At 34.3% G+C, this 19,161-nt stretch overlaps 1 protein-coding gene across 8 annotated transcripts in view; it reads left to right on the forward strand.

Annotated features, from left to right (window-relative positions):
- hdac5 (histone deacetylase 5) overlaps window positions 1-18,735 on the forward strand; it is an 82,090-nt gene extending 63,355 nt beyond the window's left edge. For all 8 annotated transcript variants that reach the window (XM_058768897.1, XM_058768898.1, XM_058768900.1 and 5 more), the window contains 14 exons: window positions 3,093-3,258; window positions 3,428-3,561; window positions 5,125-5,245; window positions 5,780-5,829; window positions 8,026-8,133; window positions 8,267-8,322; window positions 8,555-8,642; window positions 8,834-8,953; window positions 9,055-9,152; window positions 11,930-12,048; window positions 12,362-12,495; window positions 12,873-12,957; window positions 14,466-14,622; window positions 14,720-18,735. In XM_058768897.1, the coding sequence (XP_058624880.1) occupies window positions 3,093-3,258; window positions 3,428-3,561; window positions 5,125-5,245; window positions 5,780-5,829; window positions 8,026-8,133; window positions 8,267-8,322; window positions 8,555-8,642; window positions 8,834-8,953; window positions 9,055-9,152; window positions 11,930-12,048; window positions 12,362-12,495; window positions 12,873-12,957; window positions 14,466-14,622; window positions 14,720-14,759 (1,476 nt within the window). In that variant the 3' untranslated portion in view covers window positions 14,760-18,735. The remainder of the gene's footprint in view (window positions 1-3,092; window positions 3,259-3,427; window positions 3,562-5,124; window positions 5,246-5,779; window positions 5,830-8,025; window positions 8,134-8,266; window positions 8,323-8,554; window positions 8,643-8,833; window positions 8,954-9,054; window positions 9,153-11,929; window positions 12,049-12,361; window positions 12,496-12,872; window positions 12,958-14,465; window positions 14,623-14,719) is intronic.
- The last annotated feature ends 426 nt before the right edge of the window (window positions 18,736-19,161 follow it).

The raw sequence follows: 19,161 nt of genomic DNA on the forward strand, positions 1-19,161 counted from the left end.
TCTTATCTATCATATGTTTCTGCCTCATTACTGTGCTATACATTTAAAAGAAATGTCTTTTAATTTTACTATATATATATATATATATATATATTACTTGTTTTTCACGAATGTATTTTACAACAATACAAAGAGCAATGTATATTATTTTACATTATAATTTTAGATTTAGTCCTACACTTATTCACTTTTATTCGTTCCCCACTAAATGTTTTTTTTCCCACTAATTTTAGATTTTATCAAATTTTTCTAGAGTAACTTTTGCTACTGAATTATCCAGTAACCTAGTATATAATAGAATTTTTGTCATAGATTATAATTATATATGCATTCATTTGATGTTTTTCTTTAAAATAAAGTTGTCTATATTTAGTAGATTGTGTGTAACACAAAAAAAGTCATGATCAGGTCAACACACATTGAGGTATAAAAATTCAACACTGATTTAAAAAAAAAAAAAACTGCCCAGGTATCGGATCAATATCGGTATCGGCAGATACTCAGAATTTTTGGTACCAGATCGGTTCTGAAAAAGTGGTATCGAGCCACCCCTAGTCGTTATGTGCTTTTGTCATTTTTATTAATTTTTTAATATTACTATTTAGGTTTAATTTATTTTTATTTTCAGTTTTTTATTTTTAGTTCAGTTTTAATTTTCATCTATTTGCAGTATTTCATCTAATATTTACAGTATATTTTACTTTATTTCAGGTTTATTTCAATTAACAAAATGTTTTCAATTGTTTTAGTTCACAATAATAACTCTGAATCTTATTAAAAGTACAATGGTATTACCTTATTTTTTACCATTAAAGTCTTTTACAAAGTACTTATTTTCACTGTACTGCAAATACTTACTATACTGCTTCATCATACTTTTCATAAGGGATTTTTGTACCTCATGTATGTGCGATTTTGTGATACGTAGTTAATCTATTGAGAAATGTGCATTATTTTGATCTCTCAATTCTTATTGGTTATTTTGTTTGTTATATATATATATAACGATAGCGCCACTGCGGTGATTCATGCCGTTATGTATTCTAGCCCATTCATTTGCATGACATCCAGGCAGATTTGATCCTCCAAAAGAGCTCAATTTGATCTTAACACAGACCCCACAAACACACACTGCTGGAGGAAGGAAAAACAAATGAATGAGTGAGAGTGAATGAGCAGGAGAGAGAGTTATTGAAAAAAGAGCAACACCCTCCTCCTCACTCACGCTCGCTCTGCCTGCAATCATTGAGAAAAAATTTCAAAAGAGCACAGCATTAGAATTCAGACTGCATCCTCCTCGCACAGCAGCAGACTCACACACTCACACACACACATCTACACATATACTCCCCCGTGAATGGACCGTCTCTGACTCATCTCTCCTTGGTGATTCATCTCCTCCTCCGGACCCCGCCCGCCTTTACTGCCCTGCACTTCACACCCAATCACAGCCCACTGGGGTGACGTGACACGCCGCAGTGTGTGTCTGTTGTGCGGTGACATGCAGTCACCATTGAGGCAGCGATACACGAAACACTCGTTGTCACTTCGGTCAGTCACAGACCCTAGCTGGCCTTTCCTTCTCATTAAAACACCCCCACCTACGTCCTTGTGTGTGTGAATGCCTCTGCTTGTCTGCCTGAGTGTCTTGAATACAAATTGAGCCCCCGTCACCTGCCATAGTGAGTGAGACAGATGCTGCATGGCTTTAGCGTCTCGAATAAAGAGGGAGTTGGCATGAAAAAGGGAATTGTGGAAATTTGTGTGTGCTGGCATACCTTCAACCGCAAGGTCTCATGCAAGAAAAAAAAAGAACAAGTATGCTTCCATCGCACGTTGTCCTGCATCAGCGGCTGTCTCGCTGCTCACACACACACGTTCATTCCGCTCATCTGATATAGAGCAGACTCTGAGGCTGTTTACTGCTGGAGACTTTTGAGTAGATTTTTGGCAAATGTTTGCTGAGCTTCTTTAGTGAGATGGTCCAGACCGTGTGCTTGGACTGATGTTTAGTCTGCTATGATCTTAACTTAATCTTTGCACACATACTCCAGTGTTATTTTAGTATTATTTATATACAATTACAGTGTTTAATACTATTTTGAATTAGCATTTTTTTTTTTTTTTTCCATTTGTAGGTTTTCGTTTTAATTTTAGCACCTTTGGCAATTTTATTCATTTTTAGGTTTTTTTATATTTATATTTTATCTTAGAATTTATATTAACTTAACTTTAGTTATTTATTTGAACTTTATAAATGTATTTATTTTATTTAGTTTTAGTAATTTTAATTACTTCAACTTATTTCAGCCAATTGCCAATGCAACATTGTTGTGTAAGTTTTGTAAGTTTAAGTTTTTTATCTTTATTGAAAAATCTAATAAAATAAGATTTGAATTTTATTTCATCTATTTACTTCATCTGTGTCATTTCATTATTATTTTATTTTATTTCAGTTATTGAAAATGATCTTGGCTGGTGCCCTTTTCAAACACTTTGGTGTGACTTAGCTCCAAAACAAAAACCAAAGGTTTTAAAAAATTAAATAAAATAAAGTTAAAGGGAAAAAAGAAAAAAGAAAGTTTATTGAACTGAATTACATTAAAACTAGTTAATTGCGAAGTAAATGAAGCCCAACTGAATTGTATTCAAAATACAGTTTAAATACCATAGTACCAAGGTTAGTACCACTATTACCATCTGCTACCATCAGTTTAACATGGTAATGTGTTTAATATTTTGTTTCTATTTTTTATTATGTAACATTATAGTTATTTATATATATAGTTCAGCAGAACTGAAAGAAAAGCTTATTCTTTTAGCCAAACTAAAATAAAATTGCTGTTTAAATGAACTGAAATGAACAGAACAGAAAAAACAAGTGTACTCTTCTGATCGAAACTGGTCTGAATAGGACTTGAAACGTGAATGAAACTGCTCTGAACTGAAATCAACTGATTTAAATTGTACTTAATAAAACTACTAAACCTGAACAGAACAGAGTGTACTGAAAGTGTACTGAACTAAACTAAAATATTAATTGAATCAAACGGAGCCACTGAATTCATGATGTTTGTGTGCTCTTTCTGCAGTATTTGGACCAGCATCATGTGCAGCAACTGAATGTGTTCCAGGCCTCTCTGTCCATCACGGGAATGCCCCACAGACCCCTGGGAAGGGCACAGTCGTCCCCCGTCACTTCTAGTCTTAAAGGAGCACTCCTGAACGAAGTGCCCATTAAGCATCTCTTCACGACAGGTACACTGTCCATCAGTCACAGAGTGGAGAATTGATCTAAAAGACAATATGCGTAGTGGATTAAACTCAGTTCATGTTTCATAATATTTGTACTCTGGATGGGACTGATATTGGGATTGATAGGCTTGCTAGATTTTTATTTGTAATAATCTCCTCACTCTCCCTGCAGGGCTGGTGTACGACACCTTCATGCTAAAGCACCAGTGCGTATGTGGGAACACAAACATCCATCCCGAACACGCCGGTCGCATTCAGAGTGTTTGGTCCAGGCTACAGGAAACAGGGCTGCTTGGTCGCTGTGAGGTGAGTGCGCCACCTGCTGGAAGGGTCAGCCATATACAGTAAATAATCTTTTCAGCAAGGATCAAATGTGACATTTACAATGTTACAAAAGATTTCTATTTCAAATAAATGCTGTCATTTAAACTTTGTTAACCAACAAATGCCTGAAAAAATTGTTTCCAACCTTTTTCAACATTGATAATGATAAGAAAAGTTTCTTGAACAGCAAATCAGTATATTAGTATATATAGTATATTTACTAATATATTTTAGTATATTAGTATATTTCCGAAGGATCACGCATCACATGAATAAATTACATGTGAAAATATATTAAAATAGGAAATATTTAAAGTTCTAATAATACTTTACAATATTACTGTTTAAATAAATGCAGCCTAGCTGAGCATAAGAGACCTATTTAAAAACCTTTAAAAAGTCTTACTGATCCCAAACTTTTGAATGGCAGTGTACGCAATTGTTAAATATTTTTCAGCATGTTTTATAATACAAGATAATTTAACCAAACATGTAGTGATAAAATTTCATAGCTACACAATAGGGCTGTCAAAAAAAAAAAATTTGAATTTCGAAAATTTGTCGAATTTGAAATAAAAATCTACATTCGAATGCAAAAACGCTGCATTTGAATTTTAGGTGTGCGTCAGGCAGCCTTATACGTGACACACAAGATGCGATGACGATGTAGGTGTCGTTGCATTTTAATGTTTTTTTTTTTTTTAGCCTATCCAGTTGAACCCACTGGATGCGGCGCTGCTTGTTCAAAATATTGCGGAGAAAGAGAACCTCAATGCGGAGATGATGTTGTTTACCTCAAAACTGGAACCAAGCCATTCACACAGAACGCATATTATCGCATTTCCTACAGGGACGTCTTATCACCGTTGCACTCGTGTCTCGCACAAGAGAGCGGCATGTTTAGAAAGCCATGTAAAATTAATGTGAGTTAAATTTTTAAAAAACATGTCTCCAGATTTCATGGCGGTTTTTCTGCATCCCACTGCATCGAATGTTTTTAAATTAAAAAGTAGGCTACTCTTTGTGATTGGTTTTCGGTCCTTAGTATTAAACTAGACATACTTACATGATGCTGGTTGTTTCTAACTGTTTAAGGAACGTAATTAATTATATATGGTTTATAAACACTATTTAAAAATTTTTTTCAAAGATAGTCTTGTTTTTTTTATTGCTTTGAAGAAACGTGCATTAGTACCGTAATATTTTGCTCGATGCGCCCTCTTGTGGCCTAAGGAGCTTTTTTTCCCCTGACAGAAATTATGCCTTTTAAATTTGAATATAATTTGAATTTTGATAATATTTTAGTCCAAAATCGAATTTAGTTTTTCAGCCAATTTGACAGCCCTACTACACAATTTAGAGTTCAGTGAACGAAAATATGAAAATATCATTAGATTTTAAATATAATTTATAGTGACACTGAACCAAAAGGATTTTAAAAATGTCATAGAAGAATCATGTAATTTCATTTGTCAAAACAGTGGGAACTGTTTTGGTGAATCATAGACGTTACCTCAATGTGTTTCTGTGTTTGTTTGTGTGCAGAGGATCAGGGGAAGGAAGGCCACGCTAGATGAAATCCAAACTGTGCATTCTGAGTATCACACGCTGCTCTACGGCACCAGTCCACTGAACCGACAGAAGCTGGACAGCAAGAAACTTTTAGGTGTGTTTTAGAGGCTTTCTGTTATGATGTAGGTAGTTGCTGCTGTCTTGGTTTTAGGACACCAAAACAGGATTCTCCTCCTAGTACACCATCCACAAAAAGCTTCCCTTGCTTGCTTCCAATCTGATGGCTTGCTTAAGCAAATCTCCTTTGACAGACGCCTAGGCTTTTTTTAGGTTCTAGACATTTGCCCACCCCCGCTTCTGAGTCACCAGTAATGTGTGTGTGTGTTTGTGTGAGTGTGTGAGGGTGAGAAGGTTCAGCTGCGGACAGAGTTGCCATCACTCCACCACCTCCACTTTTATGTGAGACACACTTTGAAGAAGTGCAGGCTGTTTTGACCTTGAGTGCTCTTTGTAGAACAGCGAGACAGATGATGGTTGCGTCAGCGTCATCCAATGAGCATCCTCGAGACTAAATTAGCATAGCCAATTATGCCATTAACTGAATAGATAATGTGTGAACAACAGATGTGGGCCTAAACATAACACTCCTTCAGATCAGCTTCTGATTTGCCTTTTTTTTATTTTCTAGGTCCAATAAGTCAGAAAATGTACGCCGTCCTACCATGTGGAGGCATTGGGGTACGTTTTGTCCTTTCATCTGTGCAGTCATCACACTTCTTTAATACAGAATGAAAAGGCATTCATAATGTATGTAACTGTACATTGGAGGCATTTCCCAACAAAAAAGAATATTCTGGCAAATAATGTAGGCAGGAATTTTTTTGGATTGTGAAAGTAGGCTATGGTGTTATTAGTTATATTATTTTTGTCCTTGACTGTGTAACCTTACTTACATTTGGTACTTGGTTATTATTATTAGTAGTAGTAGTATTTAGATCTTTTATCTTTTTTAATAATGTAACATCATCATTATTATTATTATTATTATTATTATTATTATTATTAAGATTTTGCCGATAGATTATAGTATTGTGTATCGTCGATAGTCAGAAATATCACCTGTGGCTGATATCAAGACAATTATTATTATTATTATTATTATTAGTGCTCTCAAACGATTAAGCGCTATTAATCGCATCCAAAATATTTTTTTTTGTTTACATAATATATGTGTGTGTACTGTATATATTTGTAATGTGTGTATATATAAATACACATGCATGCATATATATATGCATGCATGTGTGTACTTATATATACACATTACATATATATATTATATATATATAAAGAAAATGTTACGTTTATATATTGAATATATTTATATATGATATAATTTATATGAATATAAATATAGACGTAAATACATGTAAAAAAAATGTAATATATGATGTATGCGTGTGTATTTATATATACATAATAAATATACACAATACACACACATTATGTAAAAAAAAAAACATTTATTTTGGATGCGATTAATCGTTTGACAGCACTAATTATTATTATTTTCATCAGGCTAGTATTATTATCTAATTAATATTAGGGCTTATCCGTTCCATCATACTACTTTTTCACGCATTTTTTATAGTGTTGCGTGTTATAACCAGTCACACACGATTCCGTTGAGTTTACGAATGCAATGGCCAATCAGAGGCGTTCAGATTAGTCATCGCTGAAATAGCGGAGTTTTGTTGTTCGTTGCGTGCGCGCTGACTGAATTCTGCCCACTCGCAAATTCTCTAATCATAAACAACAAAGTGCAAATGTACGTGCAATGTAAGTATAAGAGATTTATTCATCATACAATGTAGATAGCTTCACTGATTATAACGGGAATCAGTGATGATGTTCTTTGGTAATTTAAATGTTCTTTGCTTTTCTGTAGCTGCTGTTTGAATAACTGAGGAAATGTAAGCATTATAATAAGTAACTTACAATGTTTTTATTAAATTGTTAGCATGTTAAATTCAAATTCAGTCATATTAAATCTATTATGACATGACATCCATATACTTGACTAAAAGTCGATTATACTAGCATTAGGCTTCTTTTAGCCTTACCTGCGGCGATCTCACAGGCTGACGATATGACTATGGAGCATATCGCCCAACACTAATTATTATTATTATTATTATTATTACATTAGATTATATATTATAATATGTAGATTATTTAAAAAAAAACATCTAAATTATTATTGTTGTTATCAAAGTATAATATTAAAAATTATTGTAATATCAAAACATTTTAATAAGATTATTATTATTATTATTACTATTAAATGTTTCATCTTAATTTAAATAAATTAGCATTATTATTGTTAGATTAGATTGTAGTACTTTTATATACATAATAGATTATTATAAATATACAAATATATACTGTAGACTATAATAAAACAAAACATCTGATTAATAATCATTATTATTATTATTAAAGTATGATATTAAAATAAAACAATACCTTTAAATAATAATATTTTATAATATATTAATTTCATAAATAAATTATTATTTTATTATTAAATGTTTCATCTTATTTTAAATAAATTAGTATTATTATTAGGTTAGATTGTAATATATAAGTTATATATAATAAATATACAGACTATAATAAAATAAAAATTATTATTAGTATTACTAAAGTATAATGTTAAAATAAAACAACTTCTAAATAATAATAATGTTTTATAATATATTAATTATATAAATAAAACAATAATAATAATAATAATAATTATTATTATTATTATTATTACTTGGGTTTTGCACTGATTAATTGTCCTGCAATAAAACCATGGACATTTATTAAGGTAAATAGGATCAGTTCACCCATTTGTGGCAGTATTTAACATGATTTAATGGCCTTTAGGTGGACAGTGACACAGTGTGGAACGAGATGCACTCGTCAGGTGCCGTCCGGATGGCGGTGGGCTGCGTCATTGAGCTGGCATTCAAAGTTGCTGCTGGAGAACTGAAGGTTCAAATTTATTTCTCTTACCACAGCTTCATGTTTAAATGATATTCTGATATAAATATTCAGTGCTTATATTATATCACATCTCTTATGTCATCCTCATTTCCCTTCTCTTCTGTTTTTGTTTGATGGATAGAACGGGTTTGCAGTGGTCCGTCCTCCTGGTCATCACGCGGAGGAATCAACTGCCATGTAAGTAGTCTGTGAGAGTCTGTGTAAAATATTTTATTAAAAAATATTTGAATGCATCATGGAAAGTTGTTTACTTCATCATATTAACTCTGCATAAAGCAACAAAATGCATTTTAATTATTCATGTGTGGGCTTTTATGTCTTGGTGTGAGTTTTGTGTTATCTAGATGGATAAATCATTTATGTGTGTTCACATGAATAACCGTCCACTGCTCTGTGTGTATCTTGGCAGGGGTTTCTGCTTTTTCAACTCAGTGGCCATCACTGCCAAACTCCTGCAGCAGAAACTCGGGGTGGGCAAGATCCTGATCATAGACTGGGTGAGTTTTTAGGAGCGGCTAGTGATGTTACAGTCCTCTTGTGACAAGCAATATTATTGTACTCGTTCAGTTTAGCTGATTTTAGAGAAGAAAAATCTTCTCTAAAATGAATTTTAATGTTAATAGAACAGCAAAGAACAAAACCAGACTAGACTCAGTGTTACAAAACTGCCTTCCAATCCTTTTCATAGGATATTCACCATGGAAACGGGACCCAGCAGGCCTTCTATAATGACCCCAATGTGTTGTATATTTCCCTGCACCGTTATGACGATGGCAACTTTTTCCCAGGCAGCGGAGCTCCTGAAGAGGTAACAACATTTCACTCGTTGTGGGAATAGTGGCCTCCTGTAGTCACATGACCAAAATTGTCTTTTATTTCTAACTGACTGTCTCACGGGCTCCTCTCTAGGTGGGTGTAGGTCCAGGAGAGGGCTTTAATGTCAACATTGCCTGGACAGGTGGAGTGGAGCCACCTATGGGTGATGTGGAGTATCTAACTGCCTTCAGGTGAGATCTGCACTTCCTTTCTGTCAGGGAAATCGTATACAAAATACAAAATATAGCCCCACTTTCAGCATTAAAAATGTTTTTTAGACCCCCATGAAATAGTTTGAGGATTTTTTAATGATTTATTTTATTATAATATACTTTTATATAACATACATACATACATACATACATACATACATAGATACATACATACACACACACACACACTGGCACTCAAAGGTTTGGGATCAGTAAGATTTTTAATGTTTTTTAAAGAAGTTAATTCTGCTCATCAAGGCTGTATCTATTTGATCAAAAATACAGAAAAGAAATGTTATTTTGTGAGATTATTGCAATTTAAAATAACAGTTTTCTATTTTAATATACTTTAAAATACAATTTATTTCTGTGATGAAAGCTGAATTTTCAGCATAATTACTCCAGTCTTCAGTGTCACATGATCCTTCAGAAATCATTCTAATATGCTGATTTCATAATCAATGTTGGAAACCGTTGTGCTGCTTCATATTTTTTGGGGACCTGTGATATTTTTTTTTAAGATTCTCTGATTAATAAAAAGTTAAAAAGAACAGCATTTATTTAATAAAGAAATTTTGTGTTACAATATACGATGCTATTCAAAAGTTTGGGGTCAGTACAGTTGTTCTTTTTTTTAAAGAAATTAAAGGGGTCATATGATGCTATTTTAAAGATCATTATTTTGTGTGTTTGGTGTAACAGAATATGTTGACATGCTTTAATGTTCAAAAAACACATTATTTTTAAAATACTGTACATTATTGTAGGTCCGCTATGCCCCGCACCTCTCAAACGCATAGTTTTCTACAAAGTCCCTCCTTCCAACAAGCGCAGTCTGCTCTGATTGGCCGGCTGACACAGTGCATTGTGATTGGCTGAACACCACAAGCATGCGTCGGAAATGTGACGCCCCTTACCATAATCTTCAGCTTTCAAAGTAAATATAAAGACAGTTAATAATGTCCTTAGTTTCACCATCAGTTCAAGCCCGAGAGGGGAACAGAGTCGCGTGACAGACACAGCGATGATGCTCGTATGTATTTGCACACAAGCCACAGTTAAGACAGCCGACTCTGCTATGATGTGACCCTCCCTCTCTCCCTCTCTCTCTCTCTCTCTCTCTCTCTCTCTCACACACACACACACACACACACACACACACGACGCGTTACTCTACACGGCGTGAAACTCCACATTTGAACAGTCAATAGCAAATAATTAAACTAATAACAAAACATACACTCAAGATTGTCATAGCAAAGTCGGAATTTACCCTTTTTTTTCTTTTCTTTTTTTTTTAGAAATAGCCTTTGTGCACAGCCAGCCTTGTACTCTCCTAGGTTTCACAAAACTGTCCTCCATAAAATGCGTTTCACAAATTCGAACATTTGGGTTGTGCTGTTCTGTTGTAAACAAATCTTAACCAATGATTTCTAATTGCATCTACTTTCGGAAGGCCACATGAAGTGCGTTTGCCTTTGCGTAGAAACACACAGCATCTCTCTGACATGGCTGCATCAACCATAGATATGTATACATATCTATGGCATCAACACTACTGCGGTTACTGAAACCACGCCTTCTCTCCTTGCGTGAACATTTGGGCGGCATTACGCAAATATTTCCACATCGTAACATAGACATGTTGGGGCATGTTTTATTGAGGCGTTGTCTGGATCAGCCTTCTCTTTTAGATAGAATAAATCCTTTTGTGGGAGATTGAGCTTTGTAACTCTGCAGATCGTATACATGCACAAACAGCTACATAACACACTAAAGACAAGGAAAACAAGAAATCGCATCATATGACCCCTTTAATACTTTTATTCAGGATGTGTTAAATGAATAAAAAAATCATAGTAAAGACTTATATTGTTAAAAAAGATTTCTGAACCATTTTTGAACAAATGCTGCTCTTTTTAACTTTGTATTCATCAAAGAATCAAAGAAAAAAGTATTGCAGGTTCCAAAAAAACTATATGAAGCAGCACAACAGTTTCAACACTCATAATAAATCAGTATATTAGAATGATTTCTGAAGAGTCATGTGACACTGAAGACTGGAGTAATGATGCTGAAAATTCAGCGCTGCATCACAGAAATAAATTCTATTTTAAAGTATATTAAAATAGGAAACCAATATTAGAAATTGCAATAAGATTTGACAATATTACTGTTTTTTTTCTGTATTTTTGATCGAATAAATACAGCCTTGATGAGCAGGAGACTCAATTAAAAACATTAAAAATCTTGATCCCAAACTTTTGAGTGGCTGTGTGTATGTGTGTGTGTGTGTGTGTGTGTGTGTGTATATATATATATATATATATATATATATATATATATATATATATATATATATATATATATATATATATATATATATATATATATATATATATATATATATATATATATATATATATATATATATATATATATATATATATATATGTATATATATATATATATATATATATATATATATATATATATATATATATATATATATATATATATATAATGTATGTATGTGTATGTGTATGTAATAATATATGTAAATGTCAAAAACAAAAATTATATATTATTATTCATTTTATATGTTTTTTTTTTGTTTTTGTTTTTTTTTTTTAAACAGGCAGGACATCAAAGCGATTGCTCTTTAAAAATATATTAAGTTAATTTCTGAAGTACACTTGAATAAAGATGTTGCAGATCTTTTGTAAATCAGAGTCTTGCTGTCTGTGTGCTTGCAGAACGGTGGTGATGCCCATAGCCAATGAGTTCTCCCCGGATGTAGTGCTAGTGTCAGCTGGTTTTGACGCTGTGGAGGGCCATCAGTCCCCCCTGGGTGGATATAATGTCACCGCCAAATGTGAGTTTGCTGTTTCTCTGTTTCCAGTACCAGAGGTCAGATGGCACAACTGCTGTTTGTACCCCTTGATTGCATAGATAGGTTGCATTATACACAAAAACTCAGACTACCTCTGAGTTGTTCTGGGTCATTGCTTTGGGGGAGCAGTAAATATTGGTGTCACACTGGTTGTACAACTAGACCAATAGAATGATAGTCTTTTTCACTGTTAACCTACATTTTGTTAAAATTGGGGGCGTTAAGGTTTGCTGAAGGCTTTTGAGTTTGTTTATAGATCATGAATTACCCAGCATGCTCCTGGCTTTCTGCATAGGTTTCGGCCATCTCACTAAGCAGTTGATGAAGTTGGCTGGTGGCCGAGTGGTTTTGGCGCTGGAAGGAGGTCACGACCTCACCGCCATCTGTGACGCATCCGAGTCCTGCGTGGCTGCATTGCTTGGAGACGAGGTGCCCGTCATTCATTCACACATATCTGAACAGTACATGATGTTATTATATTTGAGCTGCATAACTCAGTGCTTCTGTTTTAACCCCTTATGTTCTGTTTTGGGGTCTCAGTTATAAAACAAAAGGTTAAAGCTTAAATAATATTTGGTTTTAATTAGGCCAATTTAATTATTTGAACAATTTGCAGGGTAAATAACAAATTATTTTCAAAATTAGTGTTATTGTTTTTACACATACATTATTAAGGTCTCTGGGACCCTCAACATAAAAACAGCAAGGTGAATATCAGCAGAACATGACTTTTTAATGGTGTTCCTATTTATGAAATAATCATAAATTAGTTTATTTTATTTCTCATGTTTTTTTGTGTGTTGCAGTTGGATCCTCTACCACTGACGGTGCTTCAGCAGAAACCATGTCCAAAAGCCACAGCCTCTCTAGACAGGGTCATTGAGATTCAGAGTAAGTGAAACTGAAGAAAACTTGTCTAAGATTGTATTGTTTACATTTACATTTAGTGCAGATGCTTTCATCCAAAGCAACTTACAAATGAGGACAATAGAAGCATTCAAACCAACAAAAGAGCAATTGGTCAAACTCTATTTTAATGTCCAATTCTCTCTATTAACAAACCATTAACTACAACTTTTGTCTCAATAAACTCCTAATTCGCTGCTTATTAATAGTTAGTACCGGTAAGGTAGTTGTTAAGTTGAGGTATTGTGTAGGATTAGGGATGTAGAATACTTTCATGTAGAATATGTGCTTTATAAGTACTAATAAAAAGCCAATATGTTAACAATAGGCACGCTAATAAGAAACTAGTTAATAGCGAGAATTGGTGCCTATACTAAAGTGTTACCGAGCAATAATATGTAAATGGTGTGACAAGTCTTGATTAGTCTAATGCAGTACATGTAGCAAGTTTTTTTTTTTTTTTTTAATAATAAAAATAAAACAAGTAGATAGAATAGAAAAATAATAGAGAATTTAGAGGGTCCAAAAAAATTTTAATAAATAAAAGGAAACGAGTCAAAAGAATAGAAGAAGAATAGAGAACACTAGTGTTGGAGGGTTGGTTTTTTTTTTAAATAAAAAAGAAAACAAGTAGAGTGCAAGTGTTAGAGGGTCAAGTTGTTGTTTTTAATAAAAAGAAAACAAGTATTTTTCTTTACGTATTGCATTGTATTAATTTCTATATTCATTAATTTATTATGAATGAATTACGACCACAAAAGCAGTCTTAAGTCGCTGGGGTATATTTGTAGCAATAGCCAACAATATGGGTCAAAATTATTGATTTTTCTTTTATGCCAAAAATCATAAGGATATTAAGTAAAGATCATGTTCCATGAAGATATTTTGTAAATTTCTTACAGTAAATATATAAAAACTTCATTTTTGATTAGTAATATGCATTGCTAAGAACTTCATTTGGACAATTTTAAAGGCGATTTTCTCGATATTTTGATTTTGTTGCACCCTCAGATTCCAGATTTTCAAATAGTTGTATCTCAGCCAAATATTGTCCGATCCTAACAAATGATGTATAAATCTCAATTTCCAAAAACTTAAGGTGTTGTGGTCCAGGGTCACAAATGTCTTTAATGGACATTTTTTTCCAGGAAATTTCTGTTATATATGATTTTTAAAGATCTTGTGTAATTATTTGTCGTTTTCTGTAAAGCTTGTTTGTTTATTGTGCTGGCATGGCATGGCATGGCATTTATATTTTCCTTTTTCATTTTAAATGTAAAGTTTTAGTAATTATGTGTCATTTTTAGAATGTAATATTGTACGAATTTTCAAACTAAAATTTTAAATGTTGCCTTGGCAACTAGCTGAAATAAAGTTTAATATTTTTTTTTTCCAAATTTTGATTTTAGTTTTAGTTAACTATAATAACTCTGGCGTTGAGGTCTTGATGACGTAACAATCTTTATCATTGTTTATCTTCTCATGGTCGGTAGGTAAACACTGGACATCTCTGCAGAGGTTGGCTCCTACAGTGGGTCAGTCTCTACTGGACGCTCAGAGACGGGAGAAGGACGAGGCAGACACTTTGACCGCCATGGCCTCTCTCACTGTGGACAACGATCAGCAAAAGACCTCCACAGAAACCAGCAGGTACTGCAACTCCACAACCTGCTGTCCGCTGTTGTGTAGACTGCTTAATACGTCGTTTAACCCTTCATTAACTGTTAACCAATCACTCCTTCCTCAGATCAGCAGAGGAGCCGATGGAGGAGGAGCCCGTGTTGTAGAAGAACGAGTACAGTGCATCACTGCTCCAACCTTCTTGTCCACGCGTGCTTGGCACTGGTCACCCTGACGTCACGCCTCATGTTCCTCCTCCCAGCTCTTTGATTGGTTCCCTCGGTCCTTCACTCATTTCCAGGTGCTTGACTGACACGTTCACAGCCCACCCACTTTCGCTTTTCTGAGGTTAAAGCATAGCAAACTGTTGCCGAAAGGGGACGACAAGGTATGATGAGTAATTACAGGACCACTCCAGTGAGGGTTGCGCAGCTGGACCTGGCCGAACAATGGAGTGCTCTTCCGAGAGAGGCCTTTGATTTCATTTTCTCATTGTATTGGACTGAGGACGTAAAGAAGAAAATGCAAAAAAAATCAAAAGAAGAGGAGGAAGGGAAAAACAACGCGACAGCACAGGGATGTTGTCGCTCAGAGGGCCGCGAAAAGCTTTGTTTTCTGTACAAAGTATAATGTACAAAGTTCCAAAAAAAGCCAACAAGCAGCAAAAATACTTCAGCACAAAACACACATATACACTCATTCACAAGCAACACGGTTCCCAAAAGAGGAACCTGCTGTGTCGAAACACCTTTTGCAGATAAGTATACTCGTTTACACTGTACCGTGTCGATTTTTTGGTATACTTGTTCATCTGTAAAATAGCCTGTTATGAAAAGCACACAAACATACGAGAACTATAAGTATATAATATATATGAATATACATACATATATATAAGCATATATATGTAGGTTTGTGTGTACCGTATACACATTTGAATATACAAAAAAATATATATAAGTACTTTATATCCCCTATGGAACACTTTCTTATCAGCTGTGGTTGTACATACAGTAAAAAAGCCTGCAGACTTTTATCCAGAAGTGGAAGAACGGTCGTTAGCCTTTTTTCCCAGAAGCATTTCTTTTCTCTCAGAGAAAACAGTACTTTTTTGGAATATACAGCTTTGCTATTACATACTCGCACATAAACGTAAACAACGGCAACCCATCCGTTTTACGACAAAGGTGTAAAATGCGAAGAGAGGATTTTCAAAGCGCCCATCTCGACCTTCGGTGGAGAACAAGGATTGAAGCATTGTGGTAATGTCTCCAGAAAGACTTTTTTCCAAGAACTTGGTGCCTTTTATACTAAGGAAAACATTTGACAACACCAATACTTAACGAATCGAGAATCCTCAGACTTAACTTTCATTGATTTGTTTGTTTTTCAAATTGCCTTAATTTTTTGCAAAGAAAACGAATTTTAGCCATGAATGATGGAGAGCACAAAATGATTTTCATCCTCCTCCTGCCCCACTTTCTTTCCATTTCTTTCTTTTGTTTCCGTTTTTTGGGGAGGATGTAAATGTTGTGTTCTTAGTAAAAGGTTTTGATACTTTTTTTAATTTGACTTATTTTACTTTTTTTATTTTAGAACGAACAAAAGAAATTCAGCGATTTATTTTATTTATCAGTCCTGTGCCGTAGACGACGAGCACATGACGTGATTGTTTGGAAACACTGACGATGTTGTGACCAACTTGTTTAGCCTCACCTTCCTTTGTACAATTATTTGTTTGGCTCCCTTATGCTCTTTTATTTGACTTTATTTCCATTGGCGAGAGAGTGTTATCGGTGAGTTTTTTTTATTACGACATTTCCTTTTTTTGTACAAAAATGTAAAAAAAAAAAAAAAATCTGTATCAGTGTTAATTTCGTCATTTGATTTGAAGTATTCTCTGGTAAGGAATGTACAGCGTGGTACAGATATTATCAATGATGTTGATTTATGTCACTGTGCAGTGCATTTGGCATTGTCCTTTTTCAGGATTTAACAATATTTTTTTCCGGCAATAAAAGTGACTACCACTTTTTTTTGTTTGTTTAACACTAAAATACTCTGCAAACTTTTGGTTACATTTCTGTCATCTTTTGATATAGCTTTTATGCTATGGATACGGTTATTTTTCACCAGACTAATTAGTATTGTTCATAACTGTTGACAGTCGTCTAATAGCTGTATGCTGGTTAATCACTTGTGCACTTGTGGATGAAATGCAATGGCTTGTTTATGACCCTGAAATAATGATCCTTCATTACATTTTCACTGTGTGACAACAGCTTTTTGGGGGCCAAATTCGATTTAATCCGCTGCGTCTTTATTTAACGTCACCCTCTTCCTTTAGCAGCGTCACAGAAGCAGCATTACTCGGGCTGAGAGGTGACGACGTTTCTAATGGCAAGTACTTTTTTTTAACGAGACTGAAGCGGGCCTCGAGCATCTTGCACTAATAACTACACTGTAGGTCCGAACCTAATCACATGTTTTTTTTTGTTTTTTTTACTTTTGGTTCACAGACGCAAATTAAGAGGCATTAAAAGCAGAGTGAATTATCTCAGCAAGCGACGTGTGAACTCTCAGTGTACGTTCATTGATTTGCCGATGAACTGTTGATGTTGAAACGTCCGAAACTTCGCTGCGCATTTCTCGACTCTGCTCACTTTTGATTTATTTATTTGGAGTCAGAAATGACTGCTGAAAGTTGCGTTGCGTTGCTTACGCATCGATGTTTGTCTCGTTGTAAATCGATGAAAAATTACATCATGTCTCTTTGACGGCCTCATAGCCTTTGGGCAATAACTTTAACTTTTTTAAAAGATATATTACAATAGCTAAAAGTGAACGGCCAGTTTTTTTTTCACAACAACAGTCGTCTGTTTGTTACGTCACCGTCTGATAAAGTATTTATACATGCTGTTTTTTCAACACTAACGTCACCTTCAGCTGTTCATTCGGTCTCTAACCGTCTGGTGTCAGTCGTTATTATCATCAAGCGCATTGACTTGCTTTTCGCGCAAACTGCGGTTAAAGAGAAACAGGAAACAAACACTTTGTGAAAAATCAGGCTGACACTAGCCTCTGTATTTAGATACTGTAATATACACTAAGAGAATTTCCCTCTTCTATGTGGCTATGGGATGTGCTGTCTGAATCAGGAACTACTGTGATCAGGTTTCGTAACGTTTGGATGTAGATCACCAACCATTTGTGCAGAGTTTTGTATTTTCACCTTATATGGCGTCAAACAGTTTCTTGACCGTGCAGTTGGTGGTGAACGCTTTTACTTCTTTTCTTTTCCGTTCCTTTTATACTTTTCTGGATGAATCGGCCTAAACCTTCTCTTTGGGTTGAGCAATACATAGAGAGGGGAAATGATCGCTCAGATGTAATACAGTACGACGCTTGGCTTTCTTAAACGAGGCGCTGAGGGAGACGGTTCATTTTTTTTAATGGACGTTTTCCAACGCGTTCTCTTTGGCAACGACAAAGAAAACAATGTCAACGGCGTGAACAGGGCCTTACGATGGACACCGGGAAACCTCTGTATGTGTAAAAGACATCGACATTCGCCGTGGAAGATAGCTTTACTGTCTCTGCCACATATTTTGCTATTGGGTAAATATGTATATTTATTGATAATTCATATGTTGTGTATATGTAGTGACCTATGATCGTCGAGGTTCAAAGAGTGCTTGTATATTTTTTGACTTTTTTGAAAGAGAGGTTGTGTCTCCTTCACTGTCTCTTCATTTCTTTGCTGTTCTACATCACTCGTTGTGATTGGGTGTTTCAATTTGTGAGATCTTTTAACCTTGGATTTTTAAGATCTTTTTTCTCTCTCGCTCTCGACTCTCTCTCTCCTCTCTTTCTGGTCTATCTTCTGGTCATATTGATATGCAGAAGTTATCTGAAATTATCAAAGCACATTCCCTGATTTATTGTGTTCTTTCAATGCTTTCATGTTGCGACAATACAAAGGTGTGTATACTAACTGCTACACACGTGTATATAGGGTGCATATATGTGTACACATGTGCAATACACGCTATTTGAGCAATCTATTACTGTGACTATTAATCATTAAAAATTGCTGTCCCTTTGAATCCTGCTGGTTGTTTGTTTGTGTGTTTTTCACAATTTGTTTAAATACAGCTCAACATATACAGGGAAACACTGGAGCCAGTGGCGATACAGATACAAGACATTTTTCTTTTTGTTTTATCTTCCTGCAATATTGTCTGTATGCTCTGCATATCATCTTAAATTGGTTAAAAAAAATCAATGCACAGAAATATTTTTTTAAAGCAAAAATCCTGATTCATTTTTTCATTCAGCTTCATTTGTGTTTAATGTAATATATTTTAGTGATTCTTTAAAATAATTAAATCAATTTATATAAAATGTAAAATTTTTGTTCATATTTTTGTTTATATTTTATATATATATATATATATATATATATATAAGTCGCTGGGGTATATTTGTAGCAATAGCCAAAAATACACTGTATGGGTCAAAATTATCAATTTTTCTTTTATGCCAAAAATCATTAGGATATTAAGTTAA

Source organism: Onychostoma macrolepis, chromosome 03 (genome assembly GCF_012432095.1).
Source record: "Onychostoma macrolepis isolate SWU-2019 chromosome 03, ASM1243209v1, whole genome shotgun sequence".
NCBI classification, from domain to species: Eukaryota; Metazoa; Chordata; class Actinopteri; order Cypriniformes; family Cyprinidae; genus Onychostoma; species Onychostoma macrolepis.